The sequence below is a fragment of the Scleropages formosus genome, chromosome 2 (assembly GCF_900964775.1).
Source record: "Scleropages formosus chromosome 2, fSclFor1.1, whole genome shotgun sequence".
In the NCBI taxonomy this organism is placed as follows: Eukaryota; Metazoa; Chordata; class Actinopteri; order Osteoglossiformes; family Osteoglossidae; genus Scleropages; species Scleropages formosus.
Genome location: NC_041807.1, coordinates 16,240,970 through 16,257,471, shown reverse-complemented (window position 1 = coordinate 16,257,471; position 16,502 = coordinate 16,240,970). Strand labels below are relative to the sequence as shown.

At 46.2% G+C, this 16,502-nt stretch overlaps 1 protein-coding gene across 1 annotated transcript in view; it reads right to left on the bottom strand.

The window, feature by feature from the left end:
• Window positions 1–372: 372 nt before the first annotated feature.
• The window catches only part of tmem117 (transmembrane protein 117), a 36,013-nt gene continuing 19,883 nt past the window's right edge, over window positions 373–16,502 (bottom strand). Inside the window, exons 4-8 of the mRNA XM_029249724.1 lie at window positions 12,247–12,346; window positions 10,310–10,407; window positions 5,991–6,150; window positions 3,374–3,503; window positions 373–2,062 (exon numbers count right to left, since the gene is read on the bottom strand). Coding sequence (XP_029105557.1) covers window positions 1,401–2,062; window positions 3,374–3,503; window positions 5,991–6,150; window positions 10,310–10,407; window positions 12,247–12,346 — 1,150 coding nt within the window. The 3' untranslated portion in view covers window positions 373–1,400. The remainder of the gene's footprint in view (window positions 2,063–3,373; window positions 3,504–5,990; window positions 6,151–10,309; window positions 10,408–12,246; window positions 12,347–16,502) is intronic.

Sequence of the window (16,502 nt, the reverse complement as noted above, 5' to 3'; positions counted from 1 at the left end):
ATGCTGTTACATTTCTGTGTCCGGGTTAATAATACCAGTACCTAATATTAATTTTAATGTATTAATAATGGGGGGGGGGGGGGGGGTGGCACAGTGAGTTTGACCGGGTCCTGCTCTCCGGCAGTTTGAGGTTCCAGTCCCACTTGGGGTGCCTTGCGACGGACTGGCGTCCCATCCTGGGTGTGTCCCCTCCCTCTCCAGCCTTACTCCTTGTGTTGCCGGGTTAGGCTCCAGCTCCCCGCAACCCCACGTGGGACAAGCGGCTTCAGACGATGTGTGACAATGTAATAATATGGGGTACTCAGTAATAAAGGAGGATGGCAGGAAACACTTCAGTGAACACTTTATTTGCACTGTTACAAGGAGCTGGAAACTTTGCAAAGCACAATGTAGCATAACAATGAAAAGGTTCACAATGATCTGATCAGTTATCAGCAGGAACACTTAATAAATTAAAAAAGAAGCTGTTTTAGGGAGTAATAAAGAATATTCTGAGTTGCTGACCCACCAGAATGAGATTGGATGTCAGTCTCAAGAAGGCAAATGCACCGATGACAAGGAAAAAAAGAAGCCACCAGTTTAATAAGCAACCAGGCAGCAATAAATGTATACATGGGTGTTGAGTGTGGAGCTTCATCAAGGCAATAAACAAGCATGACAATGATACTGCACAAAATATTTTACTGGCCATAATCTCAGGGATGTGAGCAATTTCATCTCATGTGTGTAGAAGATCAGAAACTTGCCCATTTTTTGTGGAAAACCAGCTTATGTGTAAAGCATTATTGGAAAACTGGCATCTGGGTGTTCTTACCATAATTTGCGATTTGCCAGCAGCGACCCAGAACCCAAAACATTATTGTGGGTCTTATATAACACAGTAGAAGAGACATTTCATGGAAATAACAAGTCAAGGCACAGCGTTATCTGACAAAATCTTACAATACATTGAATAACAGTTCTGCTAATGTTCCTACCATGTATAAATACTTCCTTTAGGCACCATAACACAGGGGTAAGAAAAAATATATTGATTTATAAAATATAACTACAAAGCACCAACAAGATGTGTACCTGTGGCGAGGTAGGATAACGGACGATAATTTAACCCTAAAAGGTGCAAAAAGATCCCTTCGAAACAAACACGCTGAAACAGAACAAAAACTGGCGGTAGAGTTTTTGCAGACCTCTGTTTGGTCGACAGCTTTTCCTTTCCCACCCTCGAACTCCTCGAGTCGGGTTTGAGCTCGAAGTCCAGAACATCCCCGCTCTGGAGAGAAGCACCCTCCAGAGCTCACAGTGGTCTGGGAATCAGGAATTGAACACCTACGGCTTGAAAGCAGATGAATCTCGCTGCCGTCAGGTGTTAGATGATAGCCCTCCGGTTCTCTTTCTGCCCATCAGGGGGACGATTTACCGGCATCGAAGGAAACGGCGGGCTCCTCGGGGGCCACGCTGTCGATGACTATGCTCGGGTGGGTCTCCTGGGTCTCCGTGGAGATTGGAGAAACAGAGTTGCTGGAGAGGGATGCAAAGTGTGGGGGCTCCACTGTAAGGAGCATTGGGTTGCTCCTCCTCAGAGCCTCGCCCATTGAGACGCGGACCTCCTCGGGCGTGGTGCCCATCTCTTTGCTGTACTCGGACGGCGACTTCCTCTTGATGCGCTCATATGTGCGGTCCTGGTTCTGAGGGCCCTGCTCGCTGTCCTGGAAACGGCCCAGCAGCCAGACGAAGAAGCCAAAGAGAACAAAGGCGGCAAGGCTGGGGATGAAAGCCAGACACTTGACATCCAGGCTGGCACCCACAAATCGACTATGCAGGAACATATCGTGCTGGGCGTAGGTGCGGTTGGTGGAGGGGTCAACATTGGTGGAGCGCCATGCCCAAGTTAGTGTGCTGCGGTTGAAATCACCCAGCGTGTCAGGGTCCTCCACCGTGTAGATCTTCTCACCGGGGCCCACGTACTGCCCATACTCATAGGGCTTGTAGAAGATCTGGTTCTTCCACATATTCAGGTCTAGGATCAACACCAGGAAGATGATCCCGTAGTTAAACCACTTACCTGGCAGAGAGAGATAATGCATGAATGTATACAGAAACGCAAGGCTACAATTACTGCAGGTGGTTCTCAGTTTCTATTTCAGTAATCTTGTTTTAACGTTATTCATGTTATAAAAAAACAAATATAGAATAAAAGTAATAATAAAGAGTACGGTATATTTTCATGCTGCACTGTTGTTTCCACTGTCATTTCTAGGTCTCTTATCTTCAGATTTTTCTTTTGAGCACCACCAGAGCTTACTTTTTCACTTGTTAGCAATTTTAAATAAAAAGTAACTCAAAGGGAGTCACAAACAAAAAGTTTTGTAAGCAAAACACAGTCGCTGCTGGACACCCAAACACTGACTGAGACCCAAACAGTAACACGCAGTTGATGTCATCATACAGAACGTCGGGACTCAATACGATACTGTTGATGGGGCCGCCAGCCTCAGTCCAGGTTGTCGTAAGTCACATACTTCACAGCTTGAGGAGCACTTTCAGTTTCTGATCATGACTCATACGATTAACAAGTTTGATCTGGAAATGAGATGCCATGTTTTCCCATCTCTTCTGCAGCACTTCCTAGAGACGTAGGACACTGTTTCCACTCTCCGGTCCACTTCACTCCATACTGGTGCCAGCCTTATCAATCTTTTTGTGCTACAGGCCAGGCATCTGTTCTTGAAGACTACTTCACCACTGAGATGCAGAACAACACTTTCAAAGTTAAACAGTATTATTAGTCATTTATTATTACGCTGCATTTCCATCAAAATCACAGTTATCAAAGTGGATAACTATATGGTAAATGTGTTGCAGTAAGGCACACATTAATCAGCTTCTAAGTCTAAGCAGTAGCAGGAGCACTGCTTCCGTTAAGCTGGATTGCTGTACGATGCCAGTGATTTATTTAACAGCCTGTCCTAGGCTGCTGAGCGATGTAGGAATGGAAGAGTGGACAAAAGCGCATTACTTTCTCTGCATCAGCTGTCAAGCCTGAAACACAATAACTCCTGATAAAGTAGCGATTGGCTTAAATGCAACAATGCGTTTGGGGGACACGTTTACGCTCAACCCAGATCGGACTTTGGCTAAAACCTGCTCATCAGATGGTGACTTCAAATACGTGGCAAGCGGGCGTCCTCCGAGAACGCGGTAAACTAGGACACAGACCACCCAGTCCGGAATTTTAAAAATGTAGGCTGACACACACAGACCGCAGCGAAGATCTCCATCCTTTGCTTCCGTCCTTGGAAATGACGAGATCTTTCGTCCTGAAAAGGAGCTGTGATGTGATAACGCGCCGAGGACGGCGGCCCTGGGGCAGTACCTGTGATGTGGATGTGATACTCCTCCTTGAAGATGCTCTTGCACACCGGCAGCCTCACCTTGACCTGCGTGGTGGACAGTCCCGGCAGGTTCATGTCGAGATCGCCCATGAAGTGTGGAAACTCCCAGTCCTGAAATTCATCCCAAAACACGCATTCTCACATGAGTGCAGCCATACCGACCGTTCACTTGAAAACACAGTAATACTAATTCAGAGCCTCGATCAGCGGACGAAGGACAGACCACACGGTAGACGTAGGGTATATTCAACAGAAGACTTTGACTGTCTTTTTAAAACCAAGACATGCAATGCTGATGCCAGTCATGTTAACATTTAAACAAAGCACCATGGGTAATAAAGAACACAAATAAGGCAGCGCTCTGTTTGCTTGTTCAGTGCTCAGAGCCACGCGGCACTCATGTTTACAGCCGAGGAGGCATAGATCACATTTACACAGCGTTGACATGTTTGACATTTAGTGCTGTCTCATTGATGTATGTTCACGCGGTGCCTTCGCGCACATGCGCATCTGTCGCGATGTCGTAAAACACTGTCGCACACAACTTCTAGAGCTGAAACCCGGGTCGCGTGTCCGCAACGTGTGCCAGTACCCCCTAAATAATGTGTGAGGACTATCAGAGAGCCTAGTCAAAATACGTTTCCGGCAATCTCAGAAATAACTTTGACATCAAACAACGTATTTATAGTTGCGCCACATGCCCATTCCCTCTTTCTCAAAAGCACACGCGTACAGCACGGGGACCTTAATTTCTGCACTTTGCCATGAGTTATATTCCAGATAAATGTTTACAGATACAATTTCGTCTTCAATTTCCAGTGTCTGCCGTCAGGGAGGAGTTTTGCGCATAAACCTCAAGGCTAGGTCTGGCTCGGCCTGCAAAGATAAACCTCTCAAAAATAAGTGGCGGTGGAAAATTCTTCCGGCGAGCAAACGGGCGAGCTTTGAACGAGCATGTTTACAACATGGCCCCACTACTTGGGTTTATATATTTAGACGTATGCAGTGTCAGCTAATCCGCCCTTTACCCCCATATTCATACGTGACACCAGCTGCAGCGTATAAATACCGTTGCAGGACACATGAGCCTGGGTGATTAATTAAAAAAAGGTGATTTGTTTTCGACTAAAAGATTAATAATCCTCCCGCAGAGATGCGTAAGCAGATTAAAGGCTGCGCACGAGGCAGATGAAGGTGAACGAAGCAGTTTGCGTCGCAGGGGACAGGAAGTTTTATTGACTGCACCCGGGGGCCGGCGGACGGCTGGAACGGCCTTCTACGGTTAATGGCAAGGGCTAATTGAAATCATAAACAACACTAATAAACTGGGCCTGCGCACCTAAGGCGGATGCCGGCTCGATCTGGAGCGATGCGGTGTGGAATATGATGACTAATCCTGCCGCATTATTTCGATATTGTGCGTGTGCAGCGGGTGGAGGACAGGACAGGACAGGGGAGGGGGCGAGAACCCGGGCAGATGCGCGAGAGAGAGGAAGGCCGGAGTGACGGCGGTACGCGCTCGGTCCACGTCACGTCGGCCTGCTGCAAAACACGAAGCGCGGGCGTGGCCGATAAACCCGAAGTCGTGTTCCTCTGCAGACGCGAACGACTCACGGCGAAGGCTTTGGAACGCGAAGGCTACCTCTTACAACGTCTCCCCGACTGCGGGGAATCTTCTGAGAAGGCACGCTGCCACGCGGCCCTTTTCATCTTCGCGCCACTTTACCTCCTCTATCTATCAATGCACGTTGCGTGGAAACGTTGCCAAAAATACAGTTCAAACAAATTTCCCAAGCATCCAGAAACGGCTCAAAATAGCCCATTGTCTAGTGGATTAAAACAGCTTTCAAACCTTGGCTGCTGTCACCTTATTGTTGCTGTTTAAAGCTCCTTAAGAGCAGATCTGTAGAGACAAAGGGAGCTGATCTTTTGTTTTGTGTTTTCGAGTTTTTAATAGGATCGCGATTATCTGAAAACGAAGACAAGTCGACTGGTAGGGACATTAACTTAAGGGGAAGTGTACGTTTTTCCACATTAAGCTATTTAAAATATATATATATATTCATTAAATATTGAAAAATACAAAAGTTCAGAAGTGGCATACACTGGAGCAGGATAATTAATTTCCTATGAATTAGCAGCAGCTCATGCTGACAGAATTTTAATTTAATTTGCATGCTGGAATACAAGCTCCTCCGGAGCCGTGTCTTTTGGCTTGGGTGCTCTCACTTAAAAGGTTTCCCTTAAAAACCCTGCTTTGCATACTTTCTCCTGGGACAAATATATTTGCATATGCATGAGCCGCAGAGACCCCTAGCCACTCCGGTTTTTTCCTCGAAGTCAAGGCGTCGAGGATTGCGCGTTTTGACAAGAAAGCAGCGCGTCAGTCGCGAAAGCGGGCGAGGGGGGCGACGGGCGCCGTTACGAACGTGGGCCGCGGTGTGGGAACGCGAGCTGCGCCTTGGCGGGCTGCAGCCCGCGGGCGACCAAAGCGGCTCCCCCAGTTTGGCGCGCGCGACTTGGCGGAGTCGCGCTCGCGGGTTACCACGCCCCGCCGTCCTGCTACAGGCTCCCTAATTGGCCATCGGGGAGTCCCACCTGCATGACAATGAGGAGGTCGAAGACCAGGATGAAAGAGGCCAGGAAAGCTCGAGAGACCTCGTCGCTGGGCAGGAAGCCTCGGTTCAGGTTGTCCCAGCTGATCCAGTCGGTGCTGATGACGAGCACCACCACCGAGGTGAGGGAGATGAGGACGGCCCTGCGAGGGACACACAGACACACGCGTGTCCTTTCAGAGCTCCAAGGCGTCGCTTTTTTTTTTTTTTGTGTCTTCTACAAGGATGAAAACGTGATAAGCACATGTTCAGTTTAGCATATGTCAAGAATTACCCGCAATGGTCAAACGCCTTATTATTTATAATGCGCATGTTTCCTGGTGCAGAGAAATAAAAGATAAAGACACACTTAAAGCAACTTGACTCAGAAACACACGTAAGTTGCCGGAAGAAACCTTTCCTATAAAAATACACCGATTTACGAATTCATATAAGAGACCTCTCTGCTTAGGTGAGGCAAAATAAAAGTTTTGACTTTAATTAGTTTTCGGTCGAAACTTTTTCTGCTGAATGTAATGAAGGAAATTATTCCAAGAAAAATGCACCGATGGAGTGGTTCTTCAAGGAATAATGATGAATAATTCATTCGCCGGGCTTGTTATATAATTGTAGCAGTAAAAATGTCTCAATTATGGCTTTCCCTTCCCCTCCTAACTGGCTTCTCTCGAGAGTCGTGCTACTGATGGCTCAAACTCACTTCACATTGCATCAATTACGCGCCATGTGACGGACTGTAAAACGGCATGCGGGATGTGCTCTCCTCAGTAAGTGGGTGGGGTGTGGTCCACAAAACTACATTTCCCATGAGCCTCTCTGGCGGAATCTTACCAGCTAGCTGCCCATGGTGAATGGAAGGGTGCTGTTAGTGTAGTAGTTAGAGCTGCTGCCTTTGGATCCAAACGTTACAGGTTTGATCCCTGCCTCTGGCTGTAGTACCCTTGAGCAAGGTACTTATCCTAAGTTGCTCCGGTGAAATTAAAATTGGGTGGCACAGCTGTCTCACAGCACCTGGGTGGTGCGAGAGGATCTGGGTTTGATCCCCGCTCAGTCTGTGTGGCGTTTGCTTTGGGCGCTCTGGTTTCCTTCCACAGTCCAAAGACATGCTGTTCAGGTTCCCCCATAGTGTGTGAGTGACAGAGAGAGTGTGTCCCACTGATGTATGGATGAGTGACCCAGTGTAAGTAGTGTATCTAGCAGTCTAAGTCACCTTGGTGAGTAAGGGGTGTAGGCTGATAACACTACATAGAGTTCATTGGAAGTAACTTTAGAGAAAAGTGTCTGCTAAATAGATAAGTGTAAATCTACCCAGCTGTACAAATGGGTAAGTAATTGTAACCTTAACATTGTAAGTTGCTTTGGAGAAAAGCATCAGCTAAATGAATAAATGTAAGTGAGCAAACGGGGGAATACAGGAAGTGGTGGGAGTCTAAATGTCATCTGAACTTGCATGACATGTTTGTTTGTGGTTATACCTTATGCTGTTTTATATGTTTATGTTGTATACTAGGTATATTTACAGTGACTTGCCCATTTAGTAGCAGGATATTGTTAGTGTATCTATTCAGGTGAAGTGCCTTGATTAAGGGGACTGCAGCATTTGTGGGATTTGAAACGGAAGCCTTCAGGTTGAAAGGCAACAGTCCTAACCACAATACTACCAGGCACCTCTGTACAAACAAACATTTACTCAGGATATTTGCTTGTGTTTATCTCTGACTCTCAAATTCTCTCTCTCTCTCGCGCTCTCTAACCGCTTATCCTAATATGGATCTCAGCGGTCTGGAGTCTAGGATGGGTACATGCTGTCACGGGTATGCACCAGTCCAGTCTGTCACAGCTCTTTGCGTCTTATGAACTGATGACAAATCTTTCCCAATTTCAAATGGTGCTTGGGCACAGACAGCTTTCACTGAATAACTTAGGAGGTCTTAGAAATTACCGCTAAGTGAAAATGCACCTTGAAAACATTTCGGTGCAGCAGAGAAAGTTTCCCAAGCACAGCTTTCAAACAGCAGAGATGAAAGGAACCAATGGGTGTATCTTCAGGGCTTTTCATCCTGTTTTATTGAACATTTTTTACACCGAAGAAGTGATTGCAGAATCACCAGCTCCAGCATGAGCATGTTTTCTCGAGATTTCTTGGACCGGTGGATAACATCATCAGTGTATTATACTGAATGTTTGGTATCCGCTTTTATCCGAAGCACTTTAGATGAGTGTATACCTTTGGATATGTACTGAAGCACTGAATTTAACGTAATGCTCACATCACTATATACAACTTGCCTGTGGGATTTAAACCTTCAACCTTGTGGTTATACTATGCCTTAAGATGGAAACACGGGAGAAAGTAGGACAACTGAAGAAGGAAGACAGAGCTTGTTGTATTGAAATTTAAACACAAAAATTGTTTCATGCATATTTACTTGCCCCTGTTTTGGAATTCAACGACAGGTTGCATTCTACCACCCATTGCTTATGGAGTGTGGCTTTATTTGTCTATAAATACTTCTCGTCATTATCTGGGTGATGTGCTGACTGAAATGAGATGTAATATTCTTTTGCTTGCCAAAAAAAAACAAATGGAATGTGTAAAAATCAAGAAATTATATCATTAGTAGTGCGTATATATAGTTATAATTACCAGTGATGTTTTAAATCATTAGTCCCTAAGTGTAAAAGTAGGAAATGTGGCGGTGTACATTTTATAGTCTAATTTTTAGGATTAAGAACTGGTTTTAAATCATAGATTAGGGATGGAAAATTAATTTTAAACGGCATGAACTATGAAATTTCTTAGTGACAAAGCTTGATTTAGTATGCATAAAATAGCTAAATGCAACAGGAGCCTCTCAAGTAATTTGTGAATGTCAAGGTGCGGTGTGCATGTAAAGAAGAGGAATCTATATTTGCATGTGCTGCAACTATAAATGCGTCCCACTTTCTCCACATGGAACCTACCTTGTTGTCGGATGCCGTGAGATGAATGCACACTTGGAGACTGTTGAACTGCACGGTTCGGTCAGTCATAAGTCTGACCTACTTTCCCACTTGTAAGTTCTAACCCAGTTTGCAGTCCAGACAAAAGTAAGTTTATGTAAGATCTATATTTTATTTAGCTTAGTGTGGGTAAGTGATTTTAACGTGACAGCAAGATTGGTGGATGGATGGGGGGCAGTTGAATCGACGAGTGTTGCCTTCATCTTCCATCCTCAACCAGGAGGACGCGCAAGAGCAGTTTAGTGGCGCGAATAATGACCCGTGGAAGGTTGACCTTTCTATCTGACGCTTTTCTCCAAAGCAACTTAGTGTTAAGCTACTTGCAATGATTTACCTGCAACCACACAGCTGAGTAATTTTAACTGGAGCAATTCAGGGCAACACCTTTCTCAGCGGTACTACAACTGGACATGGGATTTGCACCTGCAGTCTCTAAATCCAGAAGTCGCAGCTCAAACCACTACGCCACCTATCGTCCCTCGTTTACAGCTGCAAAGGCATCATGTTGGACCAGAGTATTTCGCTGTAGGGTTTGGCCAGCGTACACTGGTTGCTGTAACACCTTGACTAAAAATGTCATTTTTTTCAGGGGTTCTTGGCACCTTCCTTTATGTATGTTAAAAAGAACCTCAATTACAGTAAACCTGTGCAGTACATCTGCCACCTAATCCAAAATTACCAGCTTTTGTGACATTTGTATGAACCTTAGAATTGGCAACAATTCATGTGTTTTACCTTTGGAAAATGTACAACAGCAGTTGCGTTGCTGAGAACTGATAGCCTCTGCCTACAGTGTACGATACACGGTACTCTTTTACTCTGCACTGACTCACTACAGAGATCATGTCCTTTAAATTTACTGCCTCTGCTGTTTGGCATTTACTTCACAGGCGTGAGACGGAGCCGTGGAGCTCTCCGGGTGCGAGGAGCTGCGTGTGACCGACGCATTGACCTTGTGGCAGTGATTGATTTCTCTCCCTGTTTGGGTAATTAAGGTAGTAACGCCAGGGAAAGGGTGACTAACACTGTTATCGGGGACATCGGGGGGCACGTCCGTGTCACAGCCACATCCTCGCAGCGTCCTGCCTGCTTTACGCAGTAACGCACACGTACCCACAAATGCCACAAATGTGTGGAAGCCCACATGGACACACAGTGTCTGGCATACAGGCACACAATCTGACACACCGGTGACCGCGCATCTCCACATCTGCCTGCTAGCTCTGACCCACAAGCTAACGTGCAACATGTCCACACATAACACACCAAACACAGGCACACTGAGAGACCGAAATGCCGCACCAGAAGAGGACAATCCTGTTGTTTCCCTGCTTCCAGAAACTTCTGGCGGCCTTCCCCCAGTCTGGGTAATGTTGATCTTGCAGCATCATGTCAGTCACCTGTGAACCACAGAGCATCTCAGTGACCTTATGGAGGTGAAGGATAGATACAGCACACTTTATACTTTAACATATTCAATATTCTAAATTAGTGTTTGGTATTTTTTTACTTCATTAAAAAAGGGAACACAGTGATGTGTCAGTAAAATAATGGAAATGTTTTGTAGGATGAGATAATCCAGGATTTGATACTATACATAGTGTGTGTGTGTGTGTGTGTGTGTGTGTGTGTATATATATATATATATATATTCTTATATTTGAAACATTATATTATGTTGCCTTCATTTAAAATGTCCCTAGCTTATGTACCAAACCTATTCATCTTTCATTGTCAGTTTTTCAAAAGACCTTTATGGTCAGTAATGTGGTTATTTCACAATGTGGCCAGATCGAGCTTTAAGGGCGTCATCATTCTTTGGAGAGTCAAGAGCAGCACGGACCCCCCATCGCTGCGTGTCACAAACAGAACTCCGAAAAACACAATTTAGTTTGATTAATATCTCAGTTCACCCACGAGACTGTTCGTCGTAATTACAGCCTGCTGGATGGAGCATGTTGGGAGGAACGTAATAAAAACCAATTACAGGATACATTTTCATAGGTGAGCAGCCCCCAGTTTAACTCACTTCTTAAAAATCACTATAAGACTGTTCTGTGCCTTTTACTGTCAAATGCCAACAGGCAAAATTATTAAAATGTTCGGCCTTCGAACGTCTGTAATACACAGTGAAATGAAACTAAATCCAATTAAAGAATCACAGCCCTTTTGATTATAATTTATGCTTGGCTGCCGTTTCTTGACAGCCGGGTGACAAAGTTGTGAATAAAGCGGGCTGCTTTTTCTCAGCCTTCGGCACGAATTGTTGCGAATTCTGAATTTTGAGTGCGGTATACAATTATGGACTTTCCAAGGAGACGTACGTACGCGAGGCAAGGTCGGCGGCGTGCGTGGGTCACATCTCCTGAAAGCAGGTAAACACAGCTGCAGAACATGCTACTTCCGCGTCAGCCGATCTAACGCCCGCGTATCCCGCGTCAGCCCCCTCGACAACCCCTGCTGGAGATGCAGAGGCCCTCCTCAGCGCCTTTTGAATTAGAGTGCACTGTCAGGACTCCGCTCTGTTTGTCTCCTCGAGCTGCGCGATATGTTAATGCACAGTCGCCACAGACCCTGCGTGGTTCCGGCCACGAATAGTGAGGCTGAAGCCACCTCTGCTGGCGATCGAGGCCAAAGTGGTGGTCCAGCAAGGCTCTTTTTTATGGCCTCCATGGACGGCACCTTAAGCTACTCATCGAACAAGGGGCCTGACCACCCTAAAGAAGAACTCAACTTCTGGGGAGGGGAAGCCACTATTGATTGTTTGCTGTAACACTTCCAAAGCTGTTTATTCTGTACCAGATTTATTTTCTCAGTAAAAAGGACATCAATCATACAATCATTCGGTTTTCACGTGTGCTCCTAGATCAGAGGCAGGCGGATGAAGTCTATTAAGACTGTTCGGAGACATACGGCCCTTAAAGCCGCCTGGCTCTTCCGTGATTTATGGGACTAAAATGACCGAGAAAGGCGGCTGTTAGAAAATGGTGCAGCATTTTGCTCTGATGTTGCAAAATTTGCTTCGCAGCCAGGAGGACAGTAAGTCAGAGATCAAGAACACGTCTGAGACATTTGCACTGGTGTGTGTGTGTGTGTGGGGGGGGGGGGGTTGTTGGTGGGAGTGCTGGCCCCAAATCATTTTTAACAAGCTCAATAGGGGTCATAGAGCAGAATGTGACAGGATGGCCTTGGGGAGAGGCCTTGGGGGATGGGCATAGATAGTGGCTGATAGGTCTCACCATCCATGCGGTGACAAAATCTCCCATCCAGGTCCCCACTGCAGCCATTTTCATGAAGCTTTCGTTCCGGATCCCCATGTACTCGGTCACCATGTACGGGCTTCACCCAAGACAGAGAGAGAGGGAGAAGTAGGATGGGGCAGGTGGTTTGTGGTGGGGACAAGGGGGGGGGGGGGGGGACATGGTCAGCAACTCATGGTAGCTGTCAGAACAACTCAGTTTCAGACTGTGCCTGCGAACGTGGGGAGTACGGTGGGTGTCACTTCGCCACTGCTTCCCTCACACTTCCTACTCACCTTACAACAGAAAACTGCAATCTAACGAAATATTAAATAACTAAAACCAAATGTCATCAGAAATATGTGTGTGTGTGGCCAAGGGTCAAGATGTCACAGGTTTAACCACATAGCAGTTCTCACACCCACCAGGCTGTTTATTTGTGTCCAAGCGGTAGTGTTTCTTTCCTACCAAAGACCCTCCCTGCTGTCTCACTTCGGTTGCATGCGATACTCAGTGCAAAAGTCTAAACGCTATACATTTAATTAGAAAAGAAGTACTTCAGCTTTGGAGGAAATCATCTGCTAAATGAGTACATGTAAATGTCAGTGTGCTGATGCTTTTCTGTGACCAACACTAAGGCACTCAAACATTTACCCGTTCATACAAATTTTGTCATAATTTTAACATATTGCCATTTATCCTACACTTTTGCTCAAAGCGTCTTACAATATTAGATATTAGGTGTACAGTACAAATCCCCCTACAATTATTTACCCATTTATACAGCAGTGTATTCTGACCATGTCATTTCAGGGTAGGTACCTTTTTCAAGGGTATTATAGCAGGAGTGGGGATGCAAATCTGGGCCCTTTAACTGCAGTCAAGACTTCTCTAAAGCACACCACCACCTGCTGCCCCATCGCTGTATTCCGAATCCAGCACTAATGGACAGTGGACTTGCCAGCCGTCCCTCACAAAGGACACGGAGAGATACCTTGTTGTCTGTCTTGCGGTTTCATTTCCATAACTTGTTTTTCCCCGAGTCAGCTCGCCTGCAGTACATCAGTGTTATTCTGTCATGTGTCTGAAATGACAGAAATATTTACTAGCCGTGAATAAATAATAGCGCGTGTATTATTTATGAGGTACTTAACGGAAACAGTGTAGTCTTAGGAGAAATGACATCCATTAATACAGGCTGTCTGCACCCAGCGTGTTGCAGGGGCCACAGGAGGCTGTCGCGGGGGGGGCATCTGCGTACGGCGCTCTCGTCTCAGGGTGCCGACGTTCGGGGGAAAGTGGGTCACATCCTACGTGTGATTCCGGGCCTCGCCTCCCAAACGAGATGAAAGCGGAACAAGACCTGGGGGGGAAGGTGTCTCTAGCGGCGCTATGGAAGCAGACTGGGGAAATGGAGACGACCGTGGGCAGGGCGTTTGCACCCGAATGTTGGAATCCTGAGTTTTTTTACGGCTTGTCCCGACTGTATATCCGAACATTTGTTCGAGCTGGATGGCTTCATTTGGATTAACCGAAGAGAACAGCGTTCCCCTCTAAATGTGCACGTTTGGTGATGGTTTTATGCCTCTTCATAGCTATTAAATTCACCACCCTGCGGTACTGAACGGAAATATAGCTACAGTGTTTGTATGGTGTTAATGTACAAATCTCATTTAGCCGCAAATGTGACCGTTTAATATGTGGGGTGACAGCAGCAGAGCTGTTTAAATAAAACAAAAGGTTGCCATTCCCCCACAATGCTTTGCATTTTCAGACGACAGAGGCACAGCAGGAACCTGCCCACACATATTCCGCACATCACACAAAATCAGGCCCGAACGGCCTCTCATGAAATATTCAGCATCACCCTTCGTGCAAACTGTAATACTAATTCAGAAGGGAAAAAAAAATCCGAAAAACAGAATAATCCAGATTTGCTCACCGCAAAGTACATTTCGCCATCTGTGTTCAGAGCGAGAAGCTATGGCAACGCACTTGTGCGCCTCCAAAGTTTCATGGATGGCTCACTTTGTCTGTTTCGCTGCCAGTTTGACGCTCGGCACTTGACGTACTCCGTTAAAAAAAAGCCGTTATTTCTCTTTTTCCCCCTCTAGAGCGCCGTCTGAGAGGCACGCTAGTCCTGCAGCAGAACGTGAAGAGTCTCGTGCCGGAGCTGCTCCGAAGGGGTACCCTGGAAACGCAGCTTCGGCGAGGGGCCCTTGTGCTGGTCTCCACAACTTGTTTGAAATACCTCATGAGGCCAGAGGTCAGCTGCTGTTCTATTAGTGTAACCTCAGCACAGCACCGCGCTCTCATCTTGTTTACAAGCGTACGGGTAGGCAGAGACATGCGTTCGCGCGGCTTTCGGTGGCGGCCCCTTACGACGGCCCTCTTTTCCAGTGTTTATTTTACCGCGTTCTTAGTGCGCCGTCTCACCTGTTCAATCACCGCTCCTTTCTTTCGAAGAAAGAAAATATTCAGCACAAATGCAGGAGCTTCGGGAGAAATGTTTTCAAACCGCGTATCCTAAAGTACATTTTGAGACAACCTCTTGCGTAACAGACCCAAGGAAAGTAACGCTGCTTAAACGCGCTACGCGACACAATATTTCGCACCCCCGTCGAACAGCGCGTGCAGCGCGTTGCGGTGCTTTCGTGAAACATTACCATATCTGGAAAAAGAGTCGCCCTCTCTGCAGTTCTATTAACGTTGGATATTAAAAGTGCCATTTTCTCCCAGCACCTTTAAGGACGGCTAAGCGTGACCTACATGTGCCGCCCCACGTGTTGGGGGTGGGTGTTGTGCTTCAGAATGCTGCTTAACAGCTGTGCTGTGGTCAGATCATCAATATTCCATGGGCTGGAATACCCAGGCAGGCGTTTGATAATGAAATCGAGAGACGATAGGGATACGGATCATCCCGTCTGATCGGAGAACGGATTTATATCTAAAAACCGTCGGTCACACGCTGTCGGTCTAGGGCCAAGCTCAGTTTCCACGAAGATCCCTGGAGGGGTCGCTTACAGGAGGCGGAATTATAATCGATACCTTGTGAGATTCATCAAACTGCAGAGCTGCTAAATCCACTTGATAATTCATATTAGAGGAGGCGTGGCTCGCAACCAGCAGTCCTGGATAATTAATCGGACAAATGTTGCGTCGAGAAAGAACGGAGTCTGGACTTTTTTCTTCTGCATAAAGGGGAGGAGGCCTGGGGCTGTGATGAAAGCCAGCAGTTTTTGACTTATTCATTACGGATGAAAGTTTAATGACCTACAAGCCAGCTGACCTAATGATGGAGTTCACCATGGCAAAACACAGTCATGGCTAGGATGAAAAATAACCGTAAATCCTCACGATACTGGACGACGTTTCATTAGTCCACCGGCTAACTGTTAGTATTTTTATACATATGAAGATTGTCCCTTGCTGAAGTATCAGAGATGCAGTATTCTTCCAGATGGGTTTTACTGAAAAATCTGAACATTGCTCACATGATAAACATAGATCTCCTTGAAGTCCTTGGTAAAGGTTATTTTTTTTATTTATTTATTGTCTGACACTTTTCTCCAAGCAGCTTACACTAAGCTAATTATGAGCTAATAAGCTAATTATTTATCCATTTATACAGCTGGGTAATTTTTACTGGAGTAATTCAGTGTAAGTACCTCGCTCAGTGCTATCTTGAAGCCAGATCCTTCGAACGCTAGGCTGAGGGCTTCAACGACTGCGCCACCCAATGGCCCAAAAATCTGTTGGGGAAAAACTATCTCCCTGACATCATCTCCTAGGTACTAGTACCTGCACCTGTAACTTTTATTTTAATATTTTGCCACTGCTTGTAATGATGTATTAAAATGTACCTGCAGGTTGTGTGTTCACTGCTCCTCAGGGTCAGGTTCTAATGAAGCGCTGGCCATGTGTTTTGCTGTTTTGCAGTGTTTACTGTGGGCCACTGCTTGGGGATGGGGGGAGAGGGATGGGGCGGGGTTCCCATCAGCCTCCATCCCCTTAACCCCTGAAGCGACAGGACCCTTCAGCTACCCCCACAGCGAGCAGCTTCTCTGCAACAGACACCTCAACCCCCCACCTGATGCCCCCTACCGCTGCGGGGGCTTCTATATGGCTATCATGAATAACAATGTGAGCATCAGTCTCTGCTACAGTCTTGGGAGATTTATGAATTCCACTGCAAGTTGTGTACGTGAGATTCTTCAGGGGGGAGGGGGGAATCATGTTTTTAAAGCAAAAAAATT